Source organism: Gorilla gorilla, chromosome 21, assembly GCF_029281585.2.
Source record: "Gorilla gorilla gorilla isolate KB3781 chromosome 21, NHGRI_mGorGor1-v2.1_pri, whole genome shotgun sequence".
Taxonomy (NCBI): Eukaryota; Metazoa; Chordata; class Mammalia; order Primates; family Hominidae; genus Gorilla; species Gorilla gorilla.
The window spans coordinates 69,590,180-69,616,144 of record NC_073245.2 but is presented as its reverse complement, the minus strand read 5'-3'; the positions used below and the strand labels follow the sequence as shown (position 1 = coordinate 69,616,144).

The window sequence follows — 25,965 nt, the reverse complement described above, 5'->3', positions numbered from 1 at the left end:
TGAATAAGTACAGTTTCTATCAATTGCTAGGTGAATAGAAACTGAACATGCCTATATTCTTCGCATGAGTTACTTTTCATTTTGAATTTTTAATAAAAGATATGTAAAATGTTGGCTTAAAGTTTTGTGAATAGCTTGGTTGCAAAGAAGCACAGATTAAGTGTAGCTTTACAGGGAATTGGGGCATCCAAAGCTGATTAACAAAGCGGATTCCTGTTGAGTGTATCACACAGAAACCCTCTTGGTTTTCCCCAAACTCTTTTGTTGTGACTCAAGACTCTTTCACCCCATTCCTTAAGACAATGACTTGAAAACATTTCAAAGAAATTTGCACCCAAAATAGTGGAAGGAGTTGAGAGAATAATGAGCGTTTGCCAGCAGAGGGCGATCTTGGCTTGTTTCTACAGGATTGTTTCCTTGGGATACCTATCTGTGTGACAGTGAACAGAAGTTCATTTAGCAAACAGAAGTGCACGTTTCTCAATATTTCACTACAAAAACATTTCATTGAAAATCTTTTAATGTACATGTATATATAGCTTAGAGAGTCTGTTCTTTTCAGCACCACTGAACAGATTATCTACATCAAACTAGCAGCTCAACTGAGACACTCAGTAAGGAAGTCAAGATGGAAACCCTGGAGGGTTTTCCTTATTTTTATAAAGTGCACTATGGTTTTTCTTCCCTATGAACTCATAACTTCTGAAATCACTTAGTATCACCAATTATTATAATCAAATTTCTCAGAAAACGGGGGATACTACAAGCAACTTTTAGTTTGTTAGGGTCATTATGAACCCTTAAGGGAAACTAAGAGTCTCTGAGCACCTTTTTGTTGTACTAGTTTTTGTTGTTATTGTTGTTTGAAACAAGGTCTCACTCTGTCACCCAGGCCTGAGTGCAGTGGTGCAATCATAGCTCACTGCAGCATTGAACTCCTGGTTTCAAGTGATCCTTCCACCTCAACCTCCCTAGTAGATGGGCCTATGGACATGTGCCACCATGCCCAACTAATTTTTAAAAATTGAGATGGGAGTCCCATTATTTTGCTCAGGCTGGTCTTGAACTCCTGGGTTCAAGCAATCCTCCTCCTGCCTCAGCCTCCCAAAGCTCTGGGATTACAGGTGTGAGCCACCGTGCCCAGCCTTGTTGTATTAGTTTCTATACATTTTAATTATAAAGATTCCAATCTAATGTTTTCTTGATTAAAATTATGGAAATATCCAAATTAGATACAGTAGATGATGGTAGATGAGATTATTGTTATCAGTTACCATTTTAAATGCTAAGTATTATGGTAATCCTTTTTAGAAAGAAATCTTTAGAATTAGAATTCTAGATGGTTCCCAAATAGCTACTAGCATTAATATTTCATTTTCATCTAATAAAGATAGGTAGTAATGTCAAACTATAGTGTATTTTGCTCTCTTTCCATTTTCATTTCCCAAATAATTGAAAATTATTTTAAGTAAATTTGCAGTAATAAACTTTAGATGACTTAATTATCCAAACTGGAGGTATCTGTCTTTTTCAAATTTACTTTTAAATTGGAATGACTATCGTAGATTTGTCACTCCTTCCCATTTTGATAGTATATCCTAAGCCAGATGTGTCGTGGGTTGAACATATTTTTAAGTTAGTAATTTCTTCCTTTACAAAGCATACCAAAGTTCAGTGACACTGTTACATGTTAAAGGAGTAAGTATGGTATAAATTCAGAGGAAATTTTTTCTTATTTATAAAAATGTTTTTAGAATTTTTGATAGTCTCACGAGTAAGTAAAATTAACAGCATAACAGAATGTTCCCAAAATGAAATGTGTGGTTCCTATGTGACCAGGGAATATAACATATTTGTTAATTGTAGATATGGTATTGGGGGATCTTGATTTGACACTAGCCAACAATAAGACTTGCAGACCTTTCCATGCAGTGAGGACACAGATCACACGTGAAGTACTTTACCTGTACTAGCGCCATGGTACCCACACTTTCTGGTTTGAAGTCCCAGCTCCACTGCTTATTAGTTATGTGACCTTGGGAAAATTATTTAACCTTTCTGTACCTTTGTTTTCTCACCTGTAAAATGGGGGTGATTTTTTAAAAGTACCTAGCTCATAAGGTTTCTGTGAAGATGCAGTGAGTTATTGTTTACAAAGCACCTACAAAAATACCTAGCACATAGTAAGTGCTATGTATGTATTTTCCTTTATTATTATATTACCTTATTCAATCCTTACTACTTACAACCTCTTGGGCAGGCCCAGCCTCACAGGTGTACCACCTGTGCAGTCACCCAGGACCCCAGGCTAAGAAGGGCCTGTGCTTGGTTTAATTCTCTGCTGCTATCATCTTGAAATTCTTAATAAAAAGGGATCCCACATTTACATTTTGCATTGAGACCCACATTTTCTTGAGGTAGGTAGTATTATTGTCCCCTGGTATTATTGTGGCTTTGGACAAATAGCATCCTCAGTGTTCTCACCTGAAAACTATGGTGTAGTTATCCAGTAATTACAAGGTCCTTGGGGGAATTAAATGAGATACTGAATCAGCAGTGATTGGCACATGTAAGTTCTCAGAAATGGTATATATTATTATTATTGTTACCATTTCTCTTTATAAAATAGCTAACCTAATATTTCCATGCTTCTATAAATTCTTATTCTTGCTTGCAAGCACAAGAAACTTTCAGTGCAGTTAAAGGTTTACTGAAAGTACAGAATAAAATCATAAAACTCATCTCTGGCAAAATTAGGATAGGTTTATGGAGGGAAAAGGTCACATATTTACTGTTGGAGAAGTACCTTATTAAAATCTGAGGCTTCTGTAGATCTTAAAACTGAAGAAGTTTTTTGTTCTATAGACAGACTAGAGAAGCATTCAAGACCTTCGAGAAACTTTTCAAATAAATAATATTATCAATAAAAAATAGGCTCAATACAAAATAAAGCAAAACACTGAAGACTACATCAATCCAAATATTTATTCATACTGAATTTTACTAATGTAACAAATGAATTAATGGAGTAAGACCCCTAAAGTATAAAGGCAAAGGAAAATGTAAGAAGAAACTACTGGACACCACAATTCATTTGCAACATCTCAAATTCAGATCATTATGATTTTTGTTACGAGTAAGATACTTTATGTGTTAACATTAGTTGTATCGTAGAAGGTAAATAAAGTATTTTGTAGACTTTGATGACATGTATAAAATATTATTTTTTCAAAAATAATTTAAAGGTCAAAATAACATATTCTTTTATAATTTGCTTTAGAAGATAGGACAGAAATCTGTCTCTATAGAGGCAAGAATAAGGCCTTGTAAAGAAAATTGGAGTACAGCATTTGTTTTGACAAAAAAAATATAATTAACGGAAAGTTATTTTATTTCACCTTTACAGAATTAAGAATATAATATATGTTCTTTCCACAATAGTATTTGCCAATCAAAACAAAACTAATGAAAAGCCTCTGGCAATCAGAAGTTCTTCTGATTTATTTTTATATCCATCCTCCAAATTTTAATTTGTTAGGTAAGTACACTCTGGAAAGATAATCTGATGATAGGAAAGTCAAAGCTTGAATTTCTGCCTTCATTTTAGAGTCTGCCATTATTTCCATCTGTCAATAAAAGTAAAATATACTCATACCAGAGTTCTTAGTTGCATTTCTGTCAATTCAACAAACTAGTAATCTAGAATTGCTTTATTCTCCAAAGCCAGGGACAATAGCCTTAAGGGTCAGCCAGAATATTCCAGAGCTGCTACAGCTAAAAATATCTGGAGTGAGAGTACTCTGTATGCCGTCTTCAATAATTAGGGATAGTCTGAAATCTTTATGATTTCTTCTTCCTTTTTTTAATCCCACAAACTATGATACAGCCATCAAGAATGTGTATATAACCATGATAAGGATACAAACAGGCCAGCTCCATTCACTGATCTCATCTATTAGCATTCATATGACTCAATTTCAACAACTATTTACTGCCAAACAATTATGTTAGTCGTGTCATATAAAATTTCAAGAGGGATATTTTCAAAATACAATGTGAATAGCCACTACTAAAGTAAAAGACAATTAAACATGCAACACTTGAGTTGTAAAAGGAAACATACTTCTTTTCTCCAAAATGGTTGGCAGGTAACATAAGGTCTCCTCAGGATACTGTCAAGTTTCATTTGGTCCCTTTTTGTCAGTGGAATCAAACTATCTTTAGGTACATTTAATCTGGAAAAAAGTAGGTGAAAAAAATCAGTAAAAAAGTGTTTCTGTAACTTGAATGTCATGTATTTTGCCTGTATTTATGGTACTACTTCAAGAAACTCAGAAATAAGAAAATTAGTACAGATCTACCTCTTACATCCAGGACTGAGGGGATCTGTCTGTCTTAGACCAGCGAGTTTTCAAGTTCATAGTGGAAGTTTGTGTTTCCACAGTAAGATTCTAAAGTTTTTGTTTTCCTTCATGTCACACTCGTGGGATGATGACAGGATGACAGGAAGACCGATATTGGTTATTAAACAAATGCCAATAGCACTACCATCAGGTATATAGATACCAGGGCAGCTTAATAATGTACATTAAGCCTCTCAGAGCTTCACACTCTTCTGGCAGTGAGCTCCAATATGCATGGCCAACGGCTGAGATTCACCAAGGGACTTTAGGTTCCATTGAGTGTTAATTCTTCATAATTCATTTGAAGATTCTGGGCCATGGAAGTTAGTGTCTCACTTTTATCACTTTACACACACACAAACACATTCTTACCTATCTAGTTTTAAATCTGAAAAACGTGGAATATAACTTTATCATGGTATGTGTTTTAAAAATAGAACATGAGAGGTCCTGGATTTATGGTGTGGACTACCTTTTGAAGTCACAAATCCTAGATTTCCCAGGAGAGTCTTTTTCAATGTGTCCATAATTATGACCATTTGCCAGGGGCAGTTCTTGGATAGGGGTGACAATTTGATTGAAAGGGAGGCCTAGAGGATTTCCCTTGCAGCCTGGCTTCTGTAGCTACCATAGTGTTTTTCCTTTGATCGTATATTCATTTGGAGTGGCTTTTTAGTGCATTGATAGAATTTATGAGATGCAGCTAGAGTTTCTTGAAGCCATTCACCTTACTATCACATCATATGTCTTGAATTTGTGTTAAAATTGTTTTTATACAAACAGATCACCCCCAAGGGATTCTGACCATGACACACATACACTAAATTGAACACGTTAATCCAGTGGAGTGTGAATATTCAAAAATAAAAAATGAAATGTTTCCTCTTGGACCCTCATTTTATAGGAAGTGGCTGATCACCCAAAACCTGTTCACATTCCATATTTAGGAAACAAGCAGCTGTTATCAAGGATTGCTCACCACTTAAAGAAATCCAATAAACATGTTTAAATTCATTCTTACTGACCAATTACAACAATAAAACATTTTAAAATATCACATTAGCAGAGGTGAAAAAAAATGTTAATGCCATAAGCTGAGGGACAGGTGGACTCTTACTCTTCAGAGAAAGCAAGAAACTTAATCTATCCAGACAACATTCAAACCCTGATTATGGGGATCCTCTTTGACCCACCAGTTCTTCTGGGAATTCAGCCTAAGGGACTAATTAAGGATGTGCATAGAGATTTAGTTACAAGAGACTCCATCAAAGCACGACCTATCAGAATAGAGATTTGGAAACCACTTAAATGGCTATGAGGGAATGGCTGAATAAACACTAGCACATCTAGAGTTAAAACTCAGCAACAAAAGATGCTAAAATAAGAAATGTACTTTATTGACATGGAAAAGTGATCACATTATGTTGTTGTGTTTTAAAAAAAGCAGATTATAAAATAACAGAGTATGATCTCAGTTTTGTGAAAAAGTTATGGCTATGCACAGAAAAAAAATCTACAAAGGTAAGGCTGCTGATCTGTAGGTGATATTTAACTATTTAACTTTTTCTATAATGAACATATATAATAAACTTGCCAAACTTGAAGTTCCCAAATTTTAATACTCTTAAAATGATATTTTTCTTTTGAAGTTAAAAATTTAAATCTATGACAAAATTGATTCATATGGCAAATGATGTTGTCAATGGTTACAATTTAATTGGATTTACTGTATTGCACTTTTTTTTTTTGGAGACAGAGTCAAGCTCTATCACCCAGGCTGGAGTGCAGTGGCGCGATCGTGGCTCACTGCAACTGCCGTCTCCCAGGTTCAAGCAATTCTTGGGCCTCAGCCTTCCCGGTAGCTGGGATTACAGGCATACACCACCACCACACCCAGCTAATGTTTGCATTTTTAGTAGAGACGGGTTTTGTCATGTTGCCCTGGCTGGTCTCAAACTCCTGGCCTCAAGTGATCCGCCCACCTTGGCCTCCCAAAGTGCTGGGATTACAGGTGTCAGCCACCATGTGCCCGGCCTACAATGTATTGTACTTTTAAGTATAAAAAGTGTATAAAATGTCTTAACCATAAAAGTAAAACAAAAAGTTTTAGCTAGCTGAAAGTGTAACACATTAACCAAATTTATGTGTTAAATATTTTAGTAGTTGAAACAGAAACATTAATGAATTTAATTCATAATTATATAATCATAAGTCATCGTGGACAATATAAATAAAAAAATTAAGAGCTTTCCCTTGTAGTGACTTTTTAGGCTTATTGTTACATATGACAATGAACTGTCATTTTAAATATCCTAGTTCTGCTATACTATCTAACCTTTTAAGATCAGAAGGGAGAAGACCAAGCCATCTAATAGCTGGAACTGTGAGATGATGAGCTTCAAAAGACATAGACTAAAATAAAGAACAAAAGTATGTTAGGTAAGGCTAAATTGTAGAAAACTAGCATTCTTGTTTCTCAGTCAAATTTTTCACTTATTAAGAAGGACAAGTACTAAAGCTGGCTTCACATGCCCAGAGCCCACAGAAGTAAGAAAACCATCAGGGGCTATGCTAAGCTGGGCTTTTAGTGAAGGTGTTAAAACTTCTCTGGGTTAAGTGCGGTGGCTCATGCTTGTAATCCCAGTACTTTGGGAGACCAAGGCGGGAGGGTGGCTTGAGCTCAAAAGTCCAAGGTTGCAGTGAGCTGTCACTGCACCACCGCACTCCAGCCTGGATGACAGAGTGAGACCCTGTCTCAAAACAGCAACAAAACAACAACCACAACTTCTATATAGTGTTTCTGTATTAATTTTCTAAAGCAAACTATAAATGAAGCCCTCTGACCTACATTTCTTATTGTTCATGATTCCCCATCTTACACCCTGCTCCACCATCCTTTTCATCTGCTATAAATTTCACCATACATCAGAATGCTTGGAGGATCCCACCCCTAGAGATTTTGGCTCAGTAGTTCTGGATGGGGACTGAGATTTGCATTTCTAAGAATCTTCCAGATGATGCTGATGCTCCTGGCTTGGGACCACACTGTGAGACCACTGGTATATGGTAATTGTAGACACTGGTGGTGACATTTATTGTTTCCATTTCTCCTTATGGTGGGAGAAAAGGGATTAGAAAAGTCAGAATTCAAGGCTCTATATAATATTTCCAGTATATTTGGTGATCAGACAGCGTTGTTGTTACCCCAGAGCCCCACAGTTCCTTCAGTATGCCAAGAGAGTGCAGGATAATAATGCCGCTTGCCCACAGCTAATCCCACTCTGTCATCTGTGTTTGCACTGGTCATACTGGGAGCTGGAGTCACAGCCACCGACACACAGATTGCTCCTAGAATAGGATACTAGGCCCTCAGGTACACTTTGGGCACTCTCAGCCTACTTGGGGGTGATTAATAAATGCAGAAATCACCTCAATGAATATAAAATGTCTAAATAATAAAAAAGGAAAACTGCTTTTCTATACTTACCATAGATCCATACTTATAGATGCACATTATTTCTATGCCTGTTAAAAGAAAGTTAACTATAAAATTAGTCTCCTTACATATTACAGGTTAATTTGCACTCTCGAATTTTATCTATCTATAATTTTAATTTTGTGGACATCACCAGTGAAAAATTTATCATTCTCAGTTTAATATGACAAAGTAACAATAAATTGTGTCAAATAATTATAGACCTAATTTTAATGTAATCATTTTCTTTTAAGATGTTTCATAAAAGTGTCCTGAGAGTAGAAAACACAACTACAGGCTGGGCACGGTGGTTCCTGCCTGTAATCCCAGCACTTTGGGAGGCCGAGGTGGGCAAATTACCTAAGGTCAGGAGTTCGAGACCAGCCTGGCCAACATGGTAAAACCCCGTCTCTACTAAAAATATAAAAAATTAGCCAGGCATGGTGGCATGTGCCTATAGTTCCAGCTACTCAGGAGGCTGAGGCAGGAGAATCACTTGAACCCAAGAGGTGGAGGTTGCAGTAAGCCAAGATCGCGCCATTGCACTCCTGGGTGACAGAGCAGGACTCAATCTCAAAAAGAAAAAAAAAAAAAAAGAAGAAAACACAACAACAAATATGATTTAGTTATGACTATTGTTGTAAATAGTCCAGTGATAAATTACCATGTGGATCAGCATCTACAAGAGTGAAAACAGGAACATGAAACGTATCCCACAGTTTCTTGACTAAAAGTCTTGTGTTTAGATCAGGAACTCCCTTTCCCTAAAAGCAAGATGAAAATTAAGAATTTTAACTTCAGTAGAATAAAATGGTTACAACTATACTCTTATCAATAATTTAAAAGTTAGGCTGGACGCAGTGGTTCACGCCTGTAATCCCAGCACATTGGGAGGCCAAGGTAGGGGGATCACCTGAGGTCAGGAATTTGAGACCAGTCTGGCCAACGTGGTGAAACCCCGTCTCTACTAAAAATACAAAATTAGCCAGGTGTGGTGGTACACGCCTGTAATCCCAGGTACTCGGGAGGCTGAGGCAGGAGAATCACTTGAACCTAGGAGGCAGAAGTTGCAATGAGCCGAAATCACGCCATTGCACTCCAGCCTGGGCAAAAAGAGTGAAACTCCACCTCAAAATAATAATAATAATAATAATAATAATAATAGTAATAATAAATTATAGGTTATGCTCATACAACGGTTAGTACTCTGCATGTGGCCACAGCAACCCTGGTTCATATCTGAGTCACAGCACCAAAAAAAAAAAAAAAAGGTTACATCTTCCTACCTTGGATTTCAGGTACTGAAAGACTGGTGTTGACTGTGAAAAAAAATGTACATTATATACAAACAGAGTGAAGGACTGGGAATTATGCCAGTCCTAGGAAATGGTCCTAAGGAAATATTTCAGCAAAAACAGAAATAATAAACATCCTACATATTTAAAGATGCTCACTGAAGTGTTATTTAAAATGGCACAAACTAATATAAATAGCCAAAATATCTAACAACAGGGATGTGGAGAGGCAGCATAGTACAGTGGTGATCTGCAGCAGTTGCGGGGCTAGGCAGCCTGAGCTCGCATCTCAGCTCTGCTACTTCTTAGCAGCATGAACTTGAATGAGTAACAAAACCACTCTGTGGTTTGGTGCTCTGTAACAACATATGAGATTATTATAGGAATTAAATTATTTAATAATCATAAAGCACTTAGAAGAGTACCTGGCTTAAATTTAGGGTTTAATAAAACTTAAATGGTGGGATAATATTATGAAGTCATTAAAATAATAATTATGTATAAAAGTAAATTGAAGAGTGTTACAACAATGTTAGAGAAAAGCAGAAAACCAAATGAAACAGAGAGCAGAGGAAGAGCGCAGAGTAGCCCTAGAGATTCAGAATGGGCTTCAGGTCACAGCTCCGAGTTTGAATTCCCTCTCTGCCCATCATCAGTGGTGTGATGTTGGGCAAGTTTCTTAGTCTCTTTAGGCCATGGCTTTATCTATAAAATCAGCATAAATATGCCTATCACACCAAGTGATGGCATTATAGCAACATGGATTTCAACTATTCAAATCCAGTCCTGGTTTTGAATAGCCATAGAGACGTGGTAAAATACCTTCCTGCATTCCAGTACCCCATTATTAAAGTGACGATGATGTTAGTACCTACCTCCTAAGGCCATTGAAAGCCTATACAAGTTGACATGTGATAAACACCAGTAAATGTGAACTCTTACTATGTCAAGTGCTTAGCAGGGGTCCTAGCTCATCGTGAGTATTTAGTGTATTTTCATAATGTTCTTTGGGAAAAATAATAGCACATGAACACAGTAGAGGAGTCAAACAGTGTTAAAGGGCCTGGTGAAAAATGGCCCTTCCTAATATGGCCCTCAAGTCCCAGCCTCTTCTTGAGAGGCATTTGTGAGAGATGTTTATGGAGGCAGTGAGGAGCGCTGCCCTGGAGAGGAGACGGAATGGAGTCTTAGAAGGGCTGACCAGTTCCACAAGGCATCCAGATTTGGAGTAGAAGTATCAGACAAAACCAAAAGTTTTTGAACTGGCAAGGAGGGAAATGACAAGTCTGGTGTGGCAGGGATGAGAGATAATTGAAGTCAGGGGCCTGTCTGGAGGCTACCAGGTGGTTGTCTTGTGTAAGAATGAAAGGGGAAGGATTAAGGAGAAAGGGCTGAAATGAAAGAGATTCCCAAGGCCAATTCAAAAGGACTTGGTGACCATGGGATGTGAGGAGTAAGTCAAACTGACTCTGACGTGTGGACCTCATTGCAGTGTTTGCACTGATAGCCACAGGACAAGTGGCAGGAACACTCAGCTTTTCAAGGAAGAAAGCTTTTGAGTGTGGTTTTAGAAACATGAACCTATCAAGGTTACAGTGCTCTATGATCATGCCATGGTACTTCAGCCTGGGCAACAGAGCGAGACCCTGTCTCTATTAAAAAAAAAATGAACTTGAGGTGATAGCCAGCTTTGAGGATGTTTAAATAAACACATTGGAAATTCCCGTTCTATGATCCCAAAGGATGCATTATATTGAAAACAGGACATTGTGTAGATAATATTGTAAATCCTCTTACCAATCACCATAACAGTATACGTTAGTCTTGGAATTGTAGTAAAGTTAGATAATATACCGTAATCATGATGCAAGGAGACAATTTGTTGCAAAAGTTGTCATCTAGGAGCCGCTGAAATGTTGCATCTTTTTCTACAATTAATACAAACTTTGCATCTGTAACTAAATCTGTGAAGTTAAGGCTGATAAATTGAAAGCAAGAGTATTTCAATTTAATCACCAACTAAATTAAGGTGCCATATAGATAATTCAAAAGCAGCTATAGATACAACATTTTAGTTTGTACCTTCAAACATATAAACACATCTATTCATATGTTCAGATATCTGTCTCTTCCACTAGATGGTGAGCTCCTAAAAGAGTCCTAAAGAAGGGACCATGGTGTGTTTATCTTGACTGCTACAGGGCCTAACTTGTTCCTTACACATTATGAAGGCTTGGCTTACCAAAGGAATTAATGAATGAATGAACATTCCAAAAGTTTAAATAGTTTTCCCACTTAAAGGATACTCCGAATTCCTTGAATATTCGATGGCACAGCAACAGCCTTTTTAAAAAAAAGTTTTTATCTTACATAAAAAGCAAAATAACCACATTTTTAGTTTATCACAAAGCCCTCTGTTTTTATTTTTCTTTGACCATACCAGTCATCAGAGACTTCTTCCTCTGTTAAAAAATAGTAGAAAACAGCTTTACCCCTCAGTAAGAAAATCGGCACATGACTCACAGCAATTCTGCCAACAGGGGTACTAAGTTTAGTACTGTGGGCTCTCTTTGTATCAAAGCCCAGCAAATAGTTTAGTATTAAAAATATTACTTTCAGAACCAGAAAATTTTATGAAGATTACTAAATAACACGCTAAAATGACCAAGCCACACTTTATCTGAAAATAATAGTGCATTTTTAAGAGTTATATTTGCATGTTTATTTCAATCTGACATTTGACAATTAGCATAATTTGAAACTATGTAATGTACAGTTCTGTAAAGCATATTCCTATCCATCTTTCAGTTTTATTTTGAAATCTTAAGCTCTAGGTTACATAATAAAGCAAGAAATAAAATTATGCTTCAAAACTGAAGGAGCTAGAAGAGTTAAAGCTGTGAAAACTTCAATGATGCTTCTTACCGTTGCACCACAGGTACAATTCACTTTGGTGCCATCTTCCTCGATATATCTTAAGTTGCCAGCAATTAAACCTTTTGATGTAGATAACTGCAAAAAATAATAGACATATTTGAAACCTGCTTCACGAATATGTTTTATGCTGTTAAGTCACTCCTTGTGTTCATCTGCTAAATTACTGGCATTTTCACTTGGATTGAAATTTAAGAGATGAAAGAGAAAATATGTAAGGGATTTAGGAATTAAAAATATTTGGTAATTCATCAGTTTGGTCCATTCACCCAAAGGAATATATTGAGAATCTATTACTTAAATTTATAGTGAGAAAAATGCAAGCATCAAATAATAGCAAAAGAAGACGATATTATGTTTTAAAATTATGTTTTGTCTGGGCGCGGTGGCTCACGCCTGTAATCCTAGAACTTTGGGAGGCCGAGGCAGGTGGATCACGAGGTCAGGAGATCGAGACCATCCTGGCTAACACAGTGAAACCTAGTCCCTACTAACAATACAAAAAATTAGCTGGGCGTGGTGGCAGGCGCCTGTAGTCCCAGCTACTCGGGAGGCTGAGGCAGGAGAATGGCATGAACCCAGGAGGCAGGGCTTGCAGTGAGTTGAGATCGTGCCACTGCACTCCAGCCTAGGCGACAGAGCGAGACTCCGTCTCAAAAAAAAAAAAATATGTTTTATACAGACATTTTGTTTTAAAATAAAATGTTTTGTATTAGGTACTACTTACTATATGTAGACTCCTCCTTGACACTTTTAACATGCAAGAAATGTCATTGATAATATTGTCGACGACAGTCTGGTTACCAAAGAGTTGACTATCAGTGTAATATATGTCCCTATGAAAATTTAAAATACATATTTTTAATTAACCATATTCTCTTTGAATATAACAAGTATTACAGTGTTAATTGAAGAAAGCTTTAACTGGATGAAAACACAACGTATAAAGAAAGTAAATTATGAGCTATAGTTTAGTCTTATGTAACTTTTCAAAGCATATAATACAAGTTAATCCAACTATTTCTCACATTACATTTTGAAGAGTAATTTACTAGAACAATATATTTACCTTTTGGTTGCATAAGTGTTGCTCTGTACTAATTTATAAATCATGGACAATATTTTAAGGATTAGAGCTGGAAAATAAAATTCAACAAACAAGTTACTCATCATTTCTCTTACTGATTCAAAAGATACTGCTATCAAGGATTTTAACTTAATTTTAGTTAACATTTAAAAAATTATCTTTCCAAAATGGGAGGGTTAAGTACAGAACAATTATCTGAAGAATCAGTTAAAATTAATTGCTCTATGGACAGCAAAACTGAGAGGATAATTTTGCACTGAACCATATACCTTGAAAAATATGTTTATGTTGATAACCTACTTCCATAGTTATTGACAATGAAAAACTCTAGAAATTTATTTTATGTATGAAATTGATCTATTAAAAACAGGTAAAATTATTTAACTAGGAACAAATAAAATTGAGAAGATAACAAAATTTATTTATCCTTTATTACCAAAAGCTAAGAACAATTAACTTACCAAATTTTTGAGCTGATTTTGGTGAATCACTTTTGATCTTTCTGGTGGTGCAATGGGATACCATCTGAAGACCCACAGAATCTTCAAACCTGTCATTTTGTTTAAAGCAAAGGAATAAAGTGAAAAAGACAACTTCTAAACACCAAACAATATATACTTATGGTCTTCTGCACATCATTTAAAACCCACATTTCTTCTCAATTTAAGCACTGAAGCTTTAGGATCAACTGGTTTGAGAGCATAGATCATTCCAGGTGATAACTAGGAAATTAGGTTTGTGACATACAGAGGCACTACGATAAACCACTTAACATAAATGAGCTAACACCTTTGATTGGGGGTGTGGGAGTGTGTTTGTGTGTGTGTGCATACTTTTTTACTGGGAAGACATTTTTAGTGTATGTAAAATGTTTTCAAATATTTCACAATTAGTACTTTACTCATTTTAATAACCTACTTATTTAATAATTTTACTCAATTTAATAAGCTTTGAAATGTTTCATTTCTGATTTACCTGCAAAATTACATTACATAAAATAACAATTTTATTAGGTTGTTAAGTTGAACTGCCAAGCTTCCCCTAAAGGTGGCAGAAGGCACCAGGTGGATATGTCAGGTGTAAGCTGCTTCAAAGCTAGATAAAATCCATCTTTCAAAACATGACTGAAAAGTATACAGCTTATATTACTTATATAGATCATAAAACAACAGTGATGAAGGAGACTCAAAATTCCTTTCATTTTGTTTCTGTATCTCTTAAAAAATATGAGAGGCTGGAAAAAACCTGTATAACTAGGTTCAAGAATTCTGATAAAGCTGTTTGCTGATTTTACCCTTTTTGGACACATGATTTAGCAGGGGCAGAAGATCTGTCAGGAGAAAGCCTTAAATGTGCTCTATGTTCAGGATACTTTTATTTTGGTCTGGTATCAGGATTGGTTATACTTCCCCTGAGCAAGTGGTTTGCTTTTGTGGCGTATGTGAGAATTGCACCCATGACATCTCCCCCTCTGACTGCTAGAAAGCTTAGCTCCAAGTATGGTGCCTATTCTTAGCAAAATTATGAGACTTTATGACATGCATTTGGAATTCTAACCTCTTCTGGTGCTCCATTCTGTTGGTGCTAGCATTGTTTTCCTTTGCCTCATCTTTCACACCTACTTCTAGTTTACAAAACCTCTCTGTATGGTATGTATTTTGTAAACTTCCTAAATCCTTTTTTTTGGCAAGGTAAAGGCAATAAAATGAAAAAAATATGACCAGAACTCTAACTCAAATAATTTGAATAATGACATAGATATTGCATTTAAAAAATAAAAACGCAAAATGCCCACTTTATGTTTTCCCAGCTTGATCTGTTGTCTATCGTGAATGCAGGTGCTTCATTTCTTGCCAAGCTTGTGATTATGTCTTGGATAATATTTTCTATAGATGCAAGAACCTCAGAACTGAAACAATAAACACAGCATGATTCCATCTTAATCATAAATTTTGACTTTATAATATGTAAGATTTTCCCAGATCAATACTAAAGTAACTTTTTATTTTATTCTTTTTTAAGACTAGGTAATTGGGGTGGGGTTTTAAAAAAAGACAAAAAAAAAGACTAGGTAATCCATGTCAATAATTATCTCTCCCATTAAACCTTTACTACTGCATTAAAACAACCGTATTTACAAATAAATTTCATTTGCTTGTAATTTTACTTCTCAAGCAATTACCAATTGAAGGTCTTCCTTTTACATTAATGACTAAATTTACAACTATATTTTTATCTACACTTCATATTAACCTACTGTAATCTAGCTGAACTTGAATACAAACTAGACTTGACATACTACTGATATATGTTTTAATTAAAAAGTGATACAATATTGGCTTTGAATTTCTTTCCCAAAAATGCAATGCAAAAATTTCAAAAGAAACACCTTTTGTGGTCGCACATTACCCTAGTTGATCTCATGCCTTAAAATCGGCTCTTTTGAAATTTAGCGATACAAAAAGGAAAACGTTTAATCACTACCCTGGAAAGAATAAATTGTGAGTTCTGCAACAAACGGTTGACTTGGCAGCTATTACGCCACTCTACAGCAAAATGCGAAGACTAAGCCCAGTTTTCTGTCAGCTGACTGTTAATTTCACAAGCCATCAGCTTCAAAAAATGTTGTTCTGTTATAAACACCATTAGCTTATTGTCTAGGAAGAGAAATAAAATGCACTCTAGAAAACGGGCAAAATGTTGAGAGCTTTAATTTCCACAGGAACTTCAGAGTTTTTACTGAAAACTTGTGTTTCAGAAAATGAATTTTAAAACATTTAATCTATTCTAATATTGGGAGGTAAAAACTGACCCAAATACTCATTTTTCCTAGTTTGGAGAAAAAAAGTGTTGCAGGGTAATACTGTAACCAACTTTAAGATACAATCAGATTCGTCTACATCTGCGATATTAACAAGGGACTTGCCACTCTCCTTTTCCCTCACTCTCCCAAGTTCTCCCTCAAAATAAATTCTTTTGTAAAAATTGGTTTGCTTGTAGGTTTTTCAGATGTTTTGGTGGTGGGTTTGGGCTTAAAAATAAAAGGCTGAAAAACTTTGCTGAGCAATCAACCAAGAAAGCAAGTCGAGGAAACAAAATAAAGTATTTTTAAGTGAAAATGGTCAACAATGTAGTCATGTTTTCTGTGGTTAATTCTAACATGGATAGCTGGAGGGTTCCTGTAATTGATTTTAAATAAATCATTTAAAATATGTACATTCTCTCCACTTGAAAAACAATTAAACATGTTGTCTTATTATAAACCACTTAAAATGTGTTGATGTCCTTGTTAATTCTGAGAAAACCATTCGCTTACTGAGAGAAGACATACAACACTCATTTTCTTTCTTAAAAAAAAAAACAAAAAATAAAAAACAAAAAAAACCCTTAAAGTTTAACCTAAAATTTTATCCCAAAAAAACGTTTAAAAAATACAAAGCTAACTGTACCCCAAACTCCCCAACCTATAAGGATCTTAGGAAACCTTCCAACCCAGCTGCAGGGAGCCTCTGGAACGTTCTAGAAGGGGAACATCCTAGAAGCCACAGAAGGGGGGCTGCCACCTGGCTTTCTTTTTTGAGTTCAAAATAAGGGTTCAAAGCAGGTCGCGGGTACTCAGGAAGGATCTTTTTGGGGGTTCCTGGCTGGCCCGCCAAGGGGTGCCTCCTCAGCCTCAACACTAGGAGGCAGCCCGGGGCCAGGAAGAGCGCCCGACTTTTCTACAGAGTGGCTGCGTCGCGCCTCGGCACCAGCTCCTGTACCTGGAGGCCAGGCGGCTTCCCCCACTTGGGGGCTCCCTGCCACCTCTCCTCAGGGCAGCCAGCAGGGACTCCCTGTGTCGGTCCAAAACCTCGAAGAACGAGGCCTCGGGCCCCATAGGTGCAAAGGCCATGAGGGCAGACGGCTGCCAGAAGCTCTAGAAGCCCCTGTCCTAGGCTGCGCCCTTGGGGCGTGGCTGCGTGCCTTTCCCGCGCTTTCTGAACGGCCGGCGTGCCCACGCCACACACCCAGAGGCGGGGCTGGACAGGCGTATGCGTAGCGCACGGCGTGGAGTGCGCAAGCGCAGGGCTCTCAGGCGCGGTCCCACCTGTGAGGCCCTGAGGCGGGCGCCTCCGTGAGTGTGGGTCGCGCAGGCGTCGGCCCTGCGTGGCTGAGCTGAGAGATGTTTGTGTGGCGTGCTGCGGATATTGGACCTAGAGTCCCTTGAGATGATTTAATTATTTTGGGAGTTGGCTATTTAGGGACAGCAATATCAGCGATTTTTCATTAAAACACGTAATGATGAAGATCCAAATGTGTGGGATGACAGTTCTCGGCACTGGGTTCAGCTGTGATTGAGGTGAACGCAATCCCTGTCCTTACTAACGTTTCATAGCAGTTGAATGCCTCCCAAGCCCTTTGCACTCAGGTCCCTCTTCTAATTCCCTTAAGAACCCCAGGAAGTTCCTAACGTGTCATCCTAATTTTGCAGGAGCCAGGAAAGGTCCGCTCAGAGCAGGCAGGCCTGGGTTAAAATCCCAGCCCTCCCTCTCTGTAGGGCAGACCAATTTAGCAAAGAAAATCCAGGACAACCAGTTAAATTAGAATTTCAGATAAACAGCAAATACTTTTTTTTTGTTTTAGAGTAACTACGTCTCATATAATGTTTGGGATATACTTTTACTAAAAAGTTATTTTGTAGCCATGCACAGTGGTACTCACCTGTAGTCCCAGCTACTAGGGAGGCTGAGGCGGGAGGATGGATTTAGAGGCTCCAGGAGTTGAAGGCTGCTGTGCGCTAGGATTGTGCCTGTGAATAGCCACTGTACTCCAGGCTGGGCAACACAGGGCGATCCCTTCTCAAAAAAAAAAAAAAAAAAAATAGTTCTTTTTTTTTTTTAAGTGAAAGGTCTCACATATTTATTACTGAACCCAGCCAACCAACGCATTCATCACAGATTCAGAGAGAAAAAATATATTCTCAATAAAACATGTACAACTCTCCAGAGAGTGGTGACATTTTCAGCTTGATGTGGTAACATGACTGTGACCTTCAGACAGCATAAATATGTGTGCCCTCTCATGTGCAATTCCTTATAGGCCCAGCTCGGTTCTTCTTCAATGTCTCCTTTTGGAGTTGTACCTGATTTTATTATCAGTTTTCATCCGAATCCACTGGGGGTGATTTTGCTTTTGTTTCTTGGCCAGGAATTGCTTAATCCCAAAAGTCTTGTGGGAAGACATGGCGAGAAGTGGAGTCAAGCACACACCACGATGGCAGAGAAAGGAACATTATTTCATTGTTTATGTGAAATTCAAACTTAACTGGCATCTTGTATTTTATGTAGCTCCTCTCCCTCTATACCATGTCGTCCCCTGACAGACTTGGTGAGTGGGTGCCTTTCCCCCACTTGCTCCAAGCCTTCTAGAGCAGAAGATAGGAATTCTGAAGCCCAAGGAAAGGAGTCCTGACTTTGGGAAGGAGGAGAGGACAGTGGAGCGAGACCCTGGAACAAGGTGGTTCCAAGGCCTTTGGGGGCCTGGTCCTGCATGGGTGGGGTGCTGGGGCTTGGCCCCAGAAGAGCTACTTGGGAGAACTGTTTTGTTCTTTCTGTTCCTGGTAATTTGATAATTTTCCAACTAAAACTAGTTTCCCATCATAAATAATGCACTCCCTCTGTTCACAGGGATGGTTGCCTGTGTTGATGGCTGTTCTGCATGTACCAAGCACTGTGTTGATGGCTTTACATTGCTGTTATCACAAATACTTCCTCACCGCCTACCTTGCACCGGGCAAGGTTTATTACCGAGGACACAGCTGTGAACAAGGCAGGTAAACCCCTTCCTCTTAGGGAGCTCAGAGCCTAAAAGGAGGGGAGAACTAAGGGCAATCAGGTTAACCTTTTTTTTTTTTTTGAGATGGAGTTTCGCTCTTGTTTCCCAGGCTTGAGTGCAGTGGCACAATCTCGGCTCACTGCAGTCTCCGCCTCCTGGGTTCAAGTAATTCTCCTGCCTCAGCCTCCTGAGTAGCTGGGATTACAGGCAAGTGCCATCACACCCGGCTAGGTTTTTGTATTTTTTAGTAGAGACGGGGTTTCACCATGTTGGCCAGGCTGGTCTCGAACTCCTGACCTCAGGTGATCCATCCTCCTCACCCTCCCAAAGTGCTGGGATTACGGGCGTGAGCCACTGCACCTGGCCAGATGAACTCTTACATAATTAAGTTGGCAGGGTAAGAAATGCACTGAAAATAAATCAGTGACTTTAAGAGGTGAAAAATAGTACACCCAATTCACATATGAAGAAACTGAGGTTTGGAGAAATTAACCCTTTTGTGCAAGATTGGACCTCCACTAAGTGACAGAGCTGAGAGTTAAACCTTGACTCCAAATTCATGCTCTTAACCACTTGGATATGAGGCACCTGTGGGGGTCTGGCTTGGAGTGTGTCATCGTTCTCTGGGGGCTTCTTTGGTGGTGGTCTTAGTTTTCTCATCTTTCAAATGAGGATGTGCGGCAGGTGGGTTCTCATGCATCATCCCCAAAGAGGAACAAACGAATGAAAGGATCTTGCAGGCCAGGAGGTCAATGACACTGTCAAGGCTTGTCTGCTGGAAGGTGCCTCTCCCCTGGGACTAGAAACATTTCTGTCCACTTTTCCCTGTCCCCTGAGGACAGAGCCTTTGGTATCACTTAGCATTAGACTCAACCAGAAGCCAGCAGCCTTGCTAGATCTGACACAGAATGAAAGGTCCTGAGCTGGGTGGGGCCACAAGGAGAGGATCAGAACAGTGAAGTGAAGTGAGCAAACCCGTAATAAACCTGGCATTCCTAAGAGGAGAAACCGCAAGGTGCAAGGTGCGACTTGAAAGGATTTGGCTGGGGTTCCCACTGCGCTGACAAAAGCAGGAGGGGCAGCTCACCCTCCAGCAGCTAGGCTCTGCCTGTGCCCTGCAGGTATCGTGCTCCACGGCAGGACTTGCAGGCCCTCCCCCAGCAGCTGTGTGCACCACCTTCACATCAAAGTCAACAGTCCCAGCCCCAGGCTGTGAGCAAGAACCAGAAAAACATATTCTGCTCCTAGCAACACATTGCAAATGAAACTGACAAATGCCAACTTGCAGGGCAGTCTCAATACTGAGTTCTCCCTATGGGCCAGGAAGCTTCCCCGCAAACCCTACTAGCCGGTGTTTCCTCCAAACTTATACTCAGTCCCAGAAACACAGTAGAGGGTCAAAATCTTTGTGCAGGCTGGAAAGGAGTATTGTTTAAATTAGGTGCAAAGATCTGTTCCACCTCTAACACATCCAAAAAAGGGAAAGAAGGGAGGCAAGGATGGGGAGGCCCTTTCAACAAACCAGACAGGAGAGGATAGCATACTTCTTACATTTAAACAAGGCAGCTTCTCTAGCAAATGTAAGTGAATTTTAACATTTTGTAGATTCATGGCAGGGCGCGGTGGCTCAGGCCTGTAATCCCAGCACTTTGGGAGGCCGAGGCTAGCAGATCATTTGAACTTAGGAGTTTGAGACCAGCCTGGGCAACATGGTGAAACCACGTCTCTACAAAAAATACAAAAATTAGCCAGGTGTGGTGGCCTGAGGTGGAAGGATCGCTTGAGTCCTGGAGGCGGAGGTTAGAGTGAGCTGAGATTCACGCCACTGCACTCCAGCTTGGGCCATAGAGCAGACCCTGTCTCAAAAAAAAAAAAAGAAAAAAGAAAAATATATGGTAGATTCCTGTTAGACAAGAAGTAGAGAAAAGGCCATAATATTTTCTTTACTTCTTGAGGGTTTATAGCCATTTTTCCTTTGCATTTTTTAGCTTTCAAAAATTATAAGACTGCTACATGCTTCTCATAAGATATTGACATAATTCAGAAGTGTGTGAGGTGTGACTGAAAGAGAAAGAGACCTCCCCGCTCCCCGTCACTGCAGCTGCACTGGCTCCACCTTCTTGGGTCCTCCTTTTTTTTTTCTTTTTTTTTTTTTTTGAGATAGGATCTCCCTCTGTCACCCAAGCTGGAGTGCAGTGGCGCCATCAAAGCTCACTGCAGCCTTGACCTCCTGGGCTCAAGCGATCCTCCTGCCTCAGTCTCCCAATGTGTTCGAATTACAGGTGTGAGCCACTGCTTCTGGTCTGGTCTGCTCTTCTTGCTGCAAACTTTGCATCTTGGAATTGTTCCTTCCTGCTCTAAGGCCTTTGCACTTGCCTTTCCCTTAGCAGCTTGGGACCCCTTGTCCTTTTTCTTTCCCTACTCCCCTCCCTTCCCCTCCCAAATCCAACCTGGCTAACTCTCCTGCAGCCTTCAGATCGCCCTCTGAACATCTTCCTGGGCTACACCCCTGTGTCTTGACTCCTGATTACCATGTGCCCACAGCTCCACGTGGCACATGGAATGATTGAATGAATGACTCTTCATGGGGTTACCTCTGTTACCTATTCCTTGTATTTTATCCCAGGCATTTTTCTATTCATGCCCAAATTAGCAACGTGTCTAGAGTAAGACTTCACTCTGCAGACTGGTATTGCTGCTTCTGGTAATAATAGGAACTAAGGTTCGCTGACGGTCAGACACTGGGCCCAGTGCTTCATGCATAAAATCTCATTTACCCCCTCCCATTTTACAGCAGAGAAAGTTGAGTACCAAGAAGTATAAAAATTGCTGGGTTTCATAGAGATGCAAGTGATAAGGTGCTGACAGGAAGGGTTTCTTTGATCTAAGCCGCTATACGATATTGCCTCAAAGTCAAGGCAACTTAGTATTGATGAATTAATTTGCTTGTTGTTGTAGCCAGTGATCATGTACCAGGATGTGTGATGTAAAGCAGATCATATCCTGGTGTGAATAAAATGAAATCTAATGTTAAGAAGATCACCAAAATATTTGCAAACCTATGGGTCATGTTATTAACAAAAGCAGGATGTTCACATATTTTTAGAGAGTGCTGTCGTGCACTACGGTGGACCCAACACCAGCTTCCATGACTGTCAACTCATGGCCAACATTTTTTCACCCACATCCACCCCCTTCCCTACCCTCACACCAGATTATTTTGAAACCAATCCCAAGAATCATATTATTTTATTAGTAAGTGTTTCAGCACGTTTCTAAAAAAAAAGGACTCTTAAACACATTATAATTCCATTATCATACTAAAAGGTATGTTAACAATCATTCTTTATATCACCAAGTATTCTATCTGTTGAAATTGCCCCAATTGTTTCCGCAATTGTTTTCTTCTCATTTAAAAAAGTTATCTATTTTAATTGACAAATAAAAATTGTATATATCTATCCTATACAACATGTTGTTTTGAAATCTGTATCCATATTTAGCTTGATTAGCTAAATCATGCTAATGAACATACACCTTAGCTCACATACTTATCATTTTTTTGTGGTGAGAACACACACAGGTAGTCCTAAAATCTACTCTCAGCGATTTTCAAGAATGCAATACCTTGTCATGAACTGTAGGCACCATGTTGTACAGTAGATCTCTTGACCTTATTCAGCCTGTCTAACTGGAATTTTATATCTTTTGACCCCTATCTCCCCAGTCCCCTAGCCCCCCTCTGTTGCTCACCATGCTACTCCCACTTCTATGAGTTTGGCTTTTTTAGATGTCACATATAAGCGAGACCATGCGGCATTTGTTATGTTTGTTTAGTTTGTTTTCATCAAGATGTGAATAAGGTCCATCCACACATGGCTGTTGGTTGATATGACTTTTAAGTCTCCTAAATTCTATAGGTTCTTCTCCAGTTTTCTTTCCTTGCAATTTACTTGTTGAAGAAACTGAGTCATTAGTCCCAGAGAGTTTTGTGCAATTAGGAGTTTGGGGATTGCATCCCTGTGATATAATTTACTATGTTTTTCTGTTTCAGGTATTTCTTATAAATTGAGAGTTGAATCTGGAGGCTTAACTGTTTCTGGTTTGATTTTTTTTCATAAAAATATTTCATAGGTGGTTTGAAATATTTATTTTTTATTTTTAGGCGGAGTCCTGCTCTGTCGCCCAGGCTGGAGTGCAGTGGTGTGATCTCCGGCTCACTGCAACCTCCGCCTCCTGGGCTCAAGTGATTCTCCTGCCTCAGCTTCCTGAGTAGCTGAGATTACAGGTACCCACCACCATGCCCAGCTAATTTTTGTATTTTTAGTAGAGATGGGGTTTCGCCATGTTGGCCAGGCTGGTCTTGAACTCCTGACCTCAGGTGATCTGCCCACCTTGGCCTCCCAAAGTGCTGGGATTACAGGCATGAGCCACCGTGCCCGGCCTAGGTTTAAAATATTTAGAACCTCCATTGTAACCTTCCAGAACTCCTGTGGCTGGGGCTTCCAGGTTGAGAACTTCAGAGCTAGCCTCAATCTCAGCCTCTCATTCACTGAAGTAGCAGCCAAGCCCGGGAGGATAAGTCATGCTGAGCAAAATCCCTGCAGCCTGCAAAATCCCTTCACAGACTACTGACCCAGATGGAGAAAGCTGAGGAGGGCTTTAGAAAAAGCAGCTTCCCTCTGCTGCACTGAGTCGCCCTGGGGATTTGCAGGGGAGGTTCCCCGACCTGGTTCGCTTTCTGCTTGCTAGCACGCAGGGTGGCTTTGTGCCACAACCCAGCCTGACTCATCCTCTCTGCTTTTTATTTCTTTCCTCCTCACACCCTCGCTGAGCTGCTAATTGCTCTCCTCCACCCTCCCCCTTGGTTGGAATCCTGAGGCCCTGACCTAGAGACACCCCATCACAAGTGTTTTCCAGCCAGCTCCAAAACCTCATCTCTGCTTTATTTGAAAATCAGTCAACATTAAACAGAGACTTGCTCTGATTTAAGGAGACTTTTAAAACTGAAGTAATTTTCCTTCTCTCCCTTCACTTCTTCGTTTTCTTTTTTATTGTTTGTTTTCCATTTTTTAAGACTTCTTGGCAACTGGTTTTGGGAGAAAGAGGCACTTTTGTAAAGGACCAGAAGGCATGTCCAGTGTTCAAACCCAAGGCGATGAAACCCCAAAAGGTGTTTTCCTTTCCACATCTCTGTCTCTTCCACTCCCAGGCACACACCAGAAGGGCTGCCCAATTTACACATTGGCAGGCTTATGATTCATCCAACAAATGGTTTAAGCACCTTCATGGTTCCCAGGGCCCTTCTTAGTACTGCAGATTCAACCAAGCTTGGCATCACCAAGTTCCTGCACACACATTGCTGGGGAAGGCAGATTAAAAAAAAAAAAAGTCCAGGAACAGTGGCTCATGCCTGTAATCCCATCGTTTTGGGAGGCTGAGGCAGGAAGATCACTTGAGCCCAGGAGTTTGAGACCAGGCTGGGCAACACATTGAGACCCCATCTCTGCAAAACATTTTTTTAAAAAATTAGCTGGACATTGTGGCTCATGCCAGTAGTCTTAGCTACTTGGGAGGCTGAGGCAGGAGGATCACTGGAGCCCGGGAGGTTGAGGCTGCAGTGAGCTATGATCAAGTCACTGCATGCCGGCTTGGGTGACAGAAGGAGACTCCATGTCTAAAGAAAAACAAAGAAGGAAAAAAAATACACAATTTAAGTTCAATCACAATGTGTTAGAGGGAAAAACAATCTGTGTGGTAGGAAAGTGGGTGACTGGGCAGGAAAGTGCAGTGAAGGTGGGAGACAGGAGGGCAGAAGAAACCTGTCTCAGGTGAGGACCTTGGAGCTAAAGCCTTAGCTATGAAGAAGATCTGAGGGGACGAGCTCCAGGCAGAGGGAGTGAGGAGCTATGCAAAGGCCCTGCGGAGAGAGTCACTGGGAGAACTTAAAGGGCAGAGAGCAGGCCAACGTTGTTGGAGAGATGGGCGGGGGCATCTGTCGGCCACAGTGAGGAAACAGGACTCTGTTCTAAGGCAGTGATTCCAGTGGGGGCGATTTTGCCCCTCAAAGGACATTTGGCAATGTTGGGAGACATTTTTGGTTGCCACCCATTTGGGGGCAGTTGCTCCTGGCATCTAGTGGGAAGGGGCCAGGGATGCTGCCTATGTCCTGCATAGGTAGGACAGCCCCTACCACAGAGAACTCATCAGTCCCAGATATTAATAGTGCTGAGGTTGAGAAACCCTGGTCTAAGAGTGGTGGGAGGCCATCGGAGGGTCTGAAGCAAGGGAAGGATGTCGTGTGTGTTAAAAAAGGAGAGTGCAGTGTGGGGAGGGAGAGTGGAGTTAAGGAGATGGGGAAGATGTTGCACTTGTCTCAGTGAGAGATGCTTCTAGATCCAGGAGGCAGACCTCAACGATGGAGAGAAGGCAGATCCTTTGAGATTGTTCCTATTCAAGTAAGCTGTGGTCAAACATGTTTTGGAAATGTTGTACACTATACCAAGATAAGAGTCTAGCGTGAATCCCAGAGCAAGGCTATTTAAGTTCAGATCTTGGCTTTGCCTCTTGTTAGCTGTGTGATCTTGGGAAGGATTCTCAACCTCTCTGTGCCCCAGTTTTTCCATTTCTAAAGTGGAATAATAGGGTCCATCTCAGAGGGCTAATGTGAGGAGTAAATTAGTTAATATACATATAAATAAGCTAATAGATGACTAGAACACTGCGAATACTCAATAAGCATTATCTGGTATTAGTACATACTCCTTTTGGGAGTATCACTAGTTATATCCACAAATTAAAGTCTCTGAGAAGACCTGTATCAAAACTGTTGCTGGACTTGCTTAGCCTGCATTCACTAAACTTATATTTTCATGACATGTCCCCCACCCCCACCAACTCCCTGAACACTCTGAAAACCAGGGATCCTCAGAAAACATTTATTTATTTATTTATTTA

The 25,965-nt window shown here is 39.7% G+C and overlaps 1 protein-coding gene across 4 annotated transcripts; it reads right to left on the bottom strand.

Moving 5' to 3' along the window:
- Nucleotides 1-2,911: 2,911 nt before the first annotated feature.
- Nucleotides 2,912-17,219, bottom strand: SPO11 (SPO11 initiator of meiotic double strand breaks). 4 transcript variants are annotated; one of them, XM_004062412.5, is made up of 13 exons: nucleotides 16,956-17,219; nucleotides 14,990-15,103; nucleotides 13,656-13,744; nucleotides 13,177-13,243; nucleotides 12,835-12,943; nucleotides 12,099-12,185; nucleotides 11,480-11,516; nucleotides 11,028-11,137; nucleotides 8,543-8,642; nucleotides 7,891-7,928; nucleotides 6,739-6,815; nucleotides 4,124-4,235; nucleotides 2,912-3,626 (listed from the first exon to the last, which is right to left on the bottom strand). In XM_004062412.5, the coding sequence occupies exons 1-13, from the start codon at nucleotides 17,084-17,086 to the stop codon at nucleotides 3,507-3,509; spliced, it is 1,191 nt and encodes a 396-aa protein (XP_004062460.1). In that variant the 5' UTR covers nucleotides 17,087-17,219; the 3' UTR covers nucleotides 2,912-3,506. The 4 variants fall into 4 exon arrangements, 3 of the variants coding, with proteins under 3 accessions (XP_004062460.1, XP_004062461.1, XP_055228934.1); XM_004062413.4 differs by lacking the exon at nucleotides 14,990-15,103 and having other exon boundaries at nucleotides 16,956-17,173; XR_008674537.2 differs by lacking the exon at nucleotides 6,739-6,815 and having other exon boundaries at nucleotides 3,592-3,626.
- Nucleotides 17,220-25,965: the final 8,746 nt, after the last annotated feature.

What these genes read in the sequence shown, in the direction of transcription:
- SPO11 (XM_004062412.5), bottom strand. Translation starts at nt 17,086, where the DNA reads ATGGCCTTTGCACCTATGGGGCCCGAGGCCTCGTTCTTCGAGGTTTTG. An exon ending in AAAATCAGCTCAAAAATTTG is followed by an intron (nt 13,244 to 13,655) that starts GTAAGTTAATTG and finishes TTTATTTTCCAG; the next exon opens with CTCTAATCCTTAAAATATTG. An exon ending in GAATATTCAAGGAATTCGGA is followed by an intron (nt 11,138 to 11,479) that starts GTATCCTTTAAG and finishes TTAACTTCACAG; the next exon opens with ATTTAGTTACAGATGCAAAG.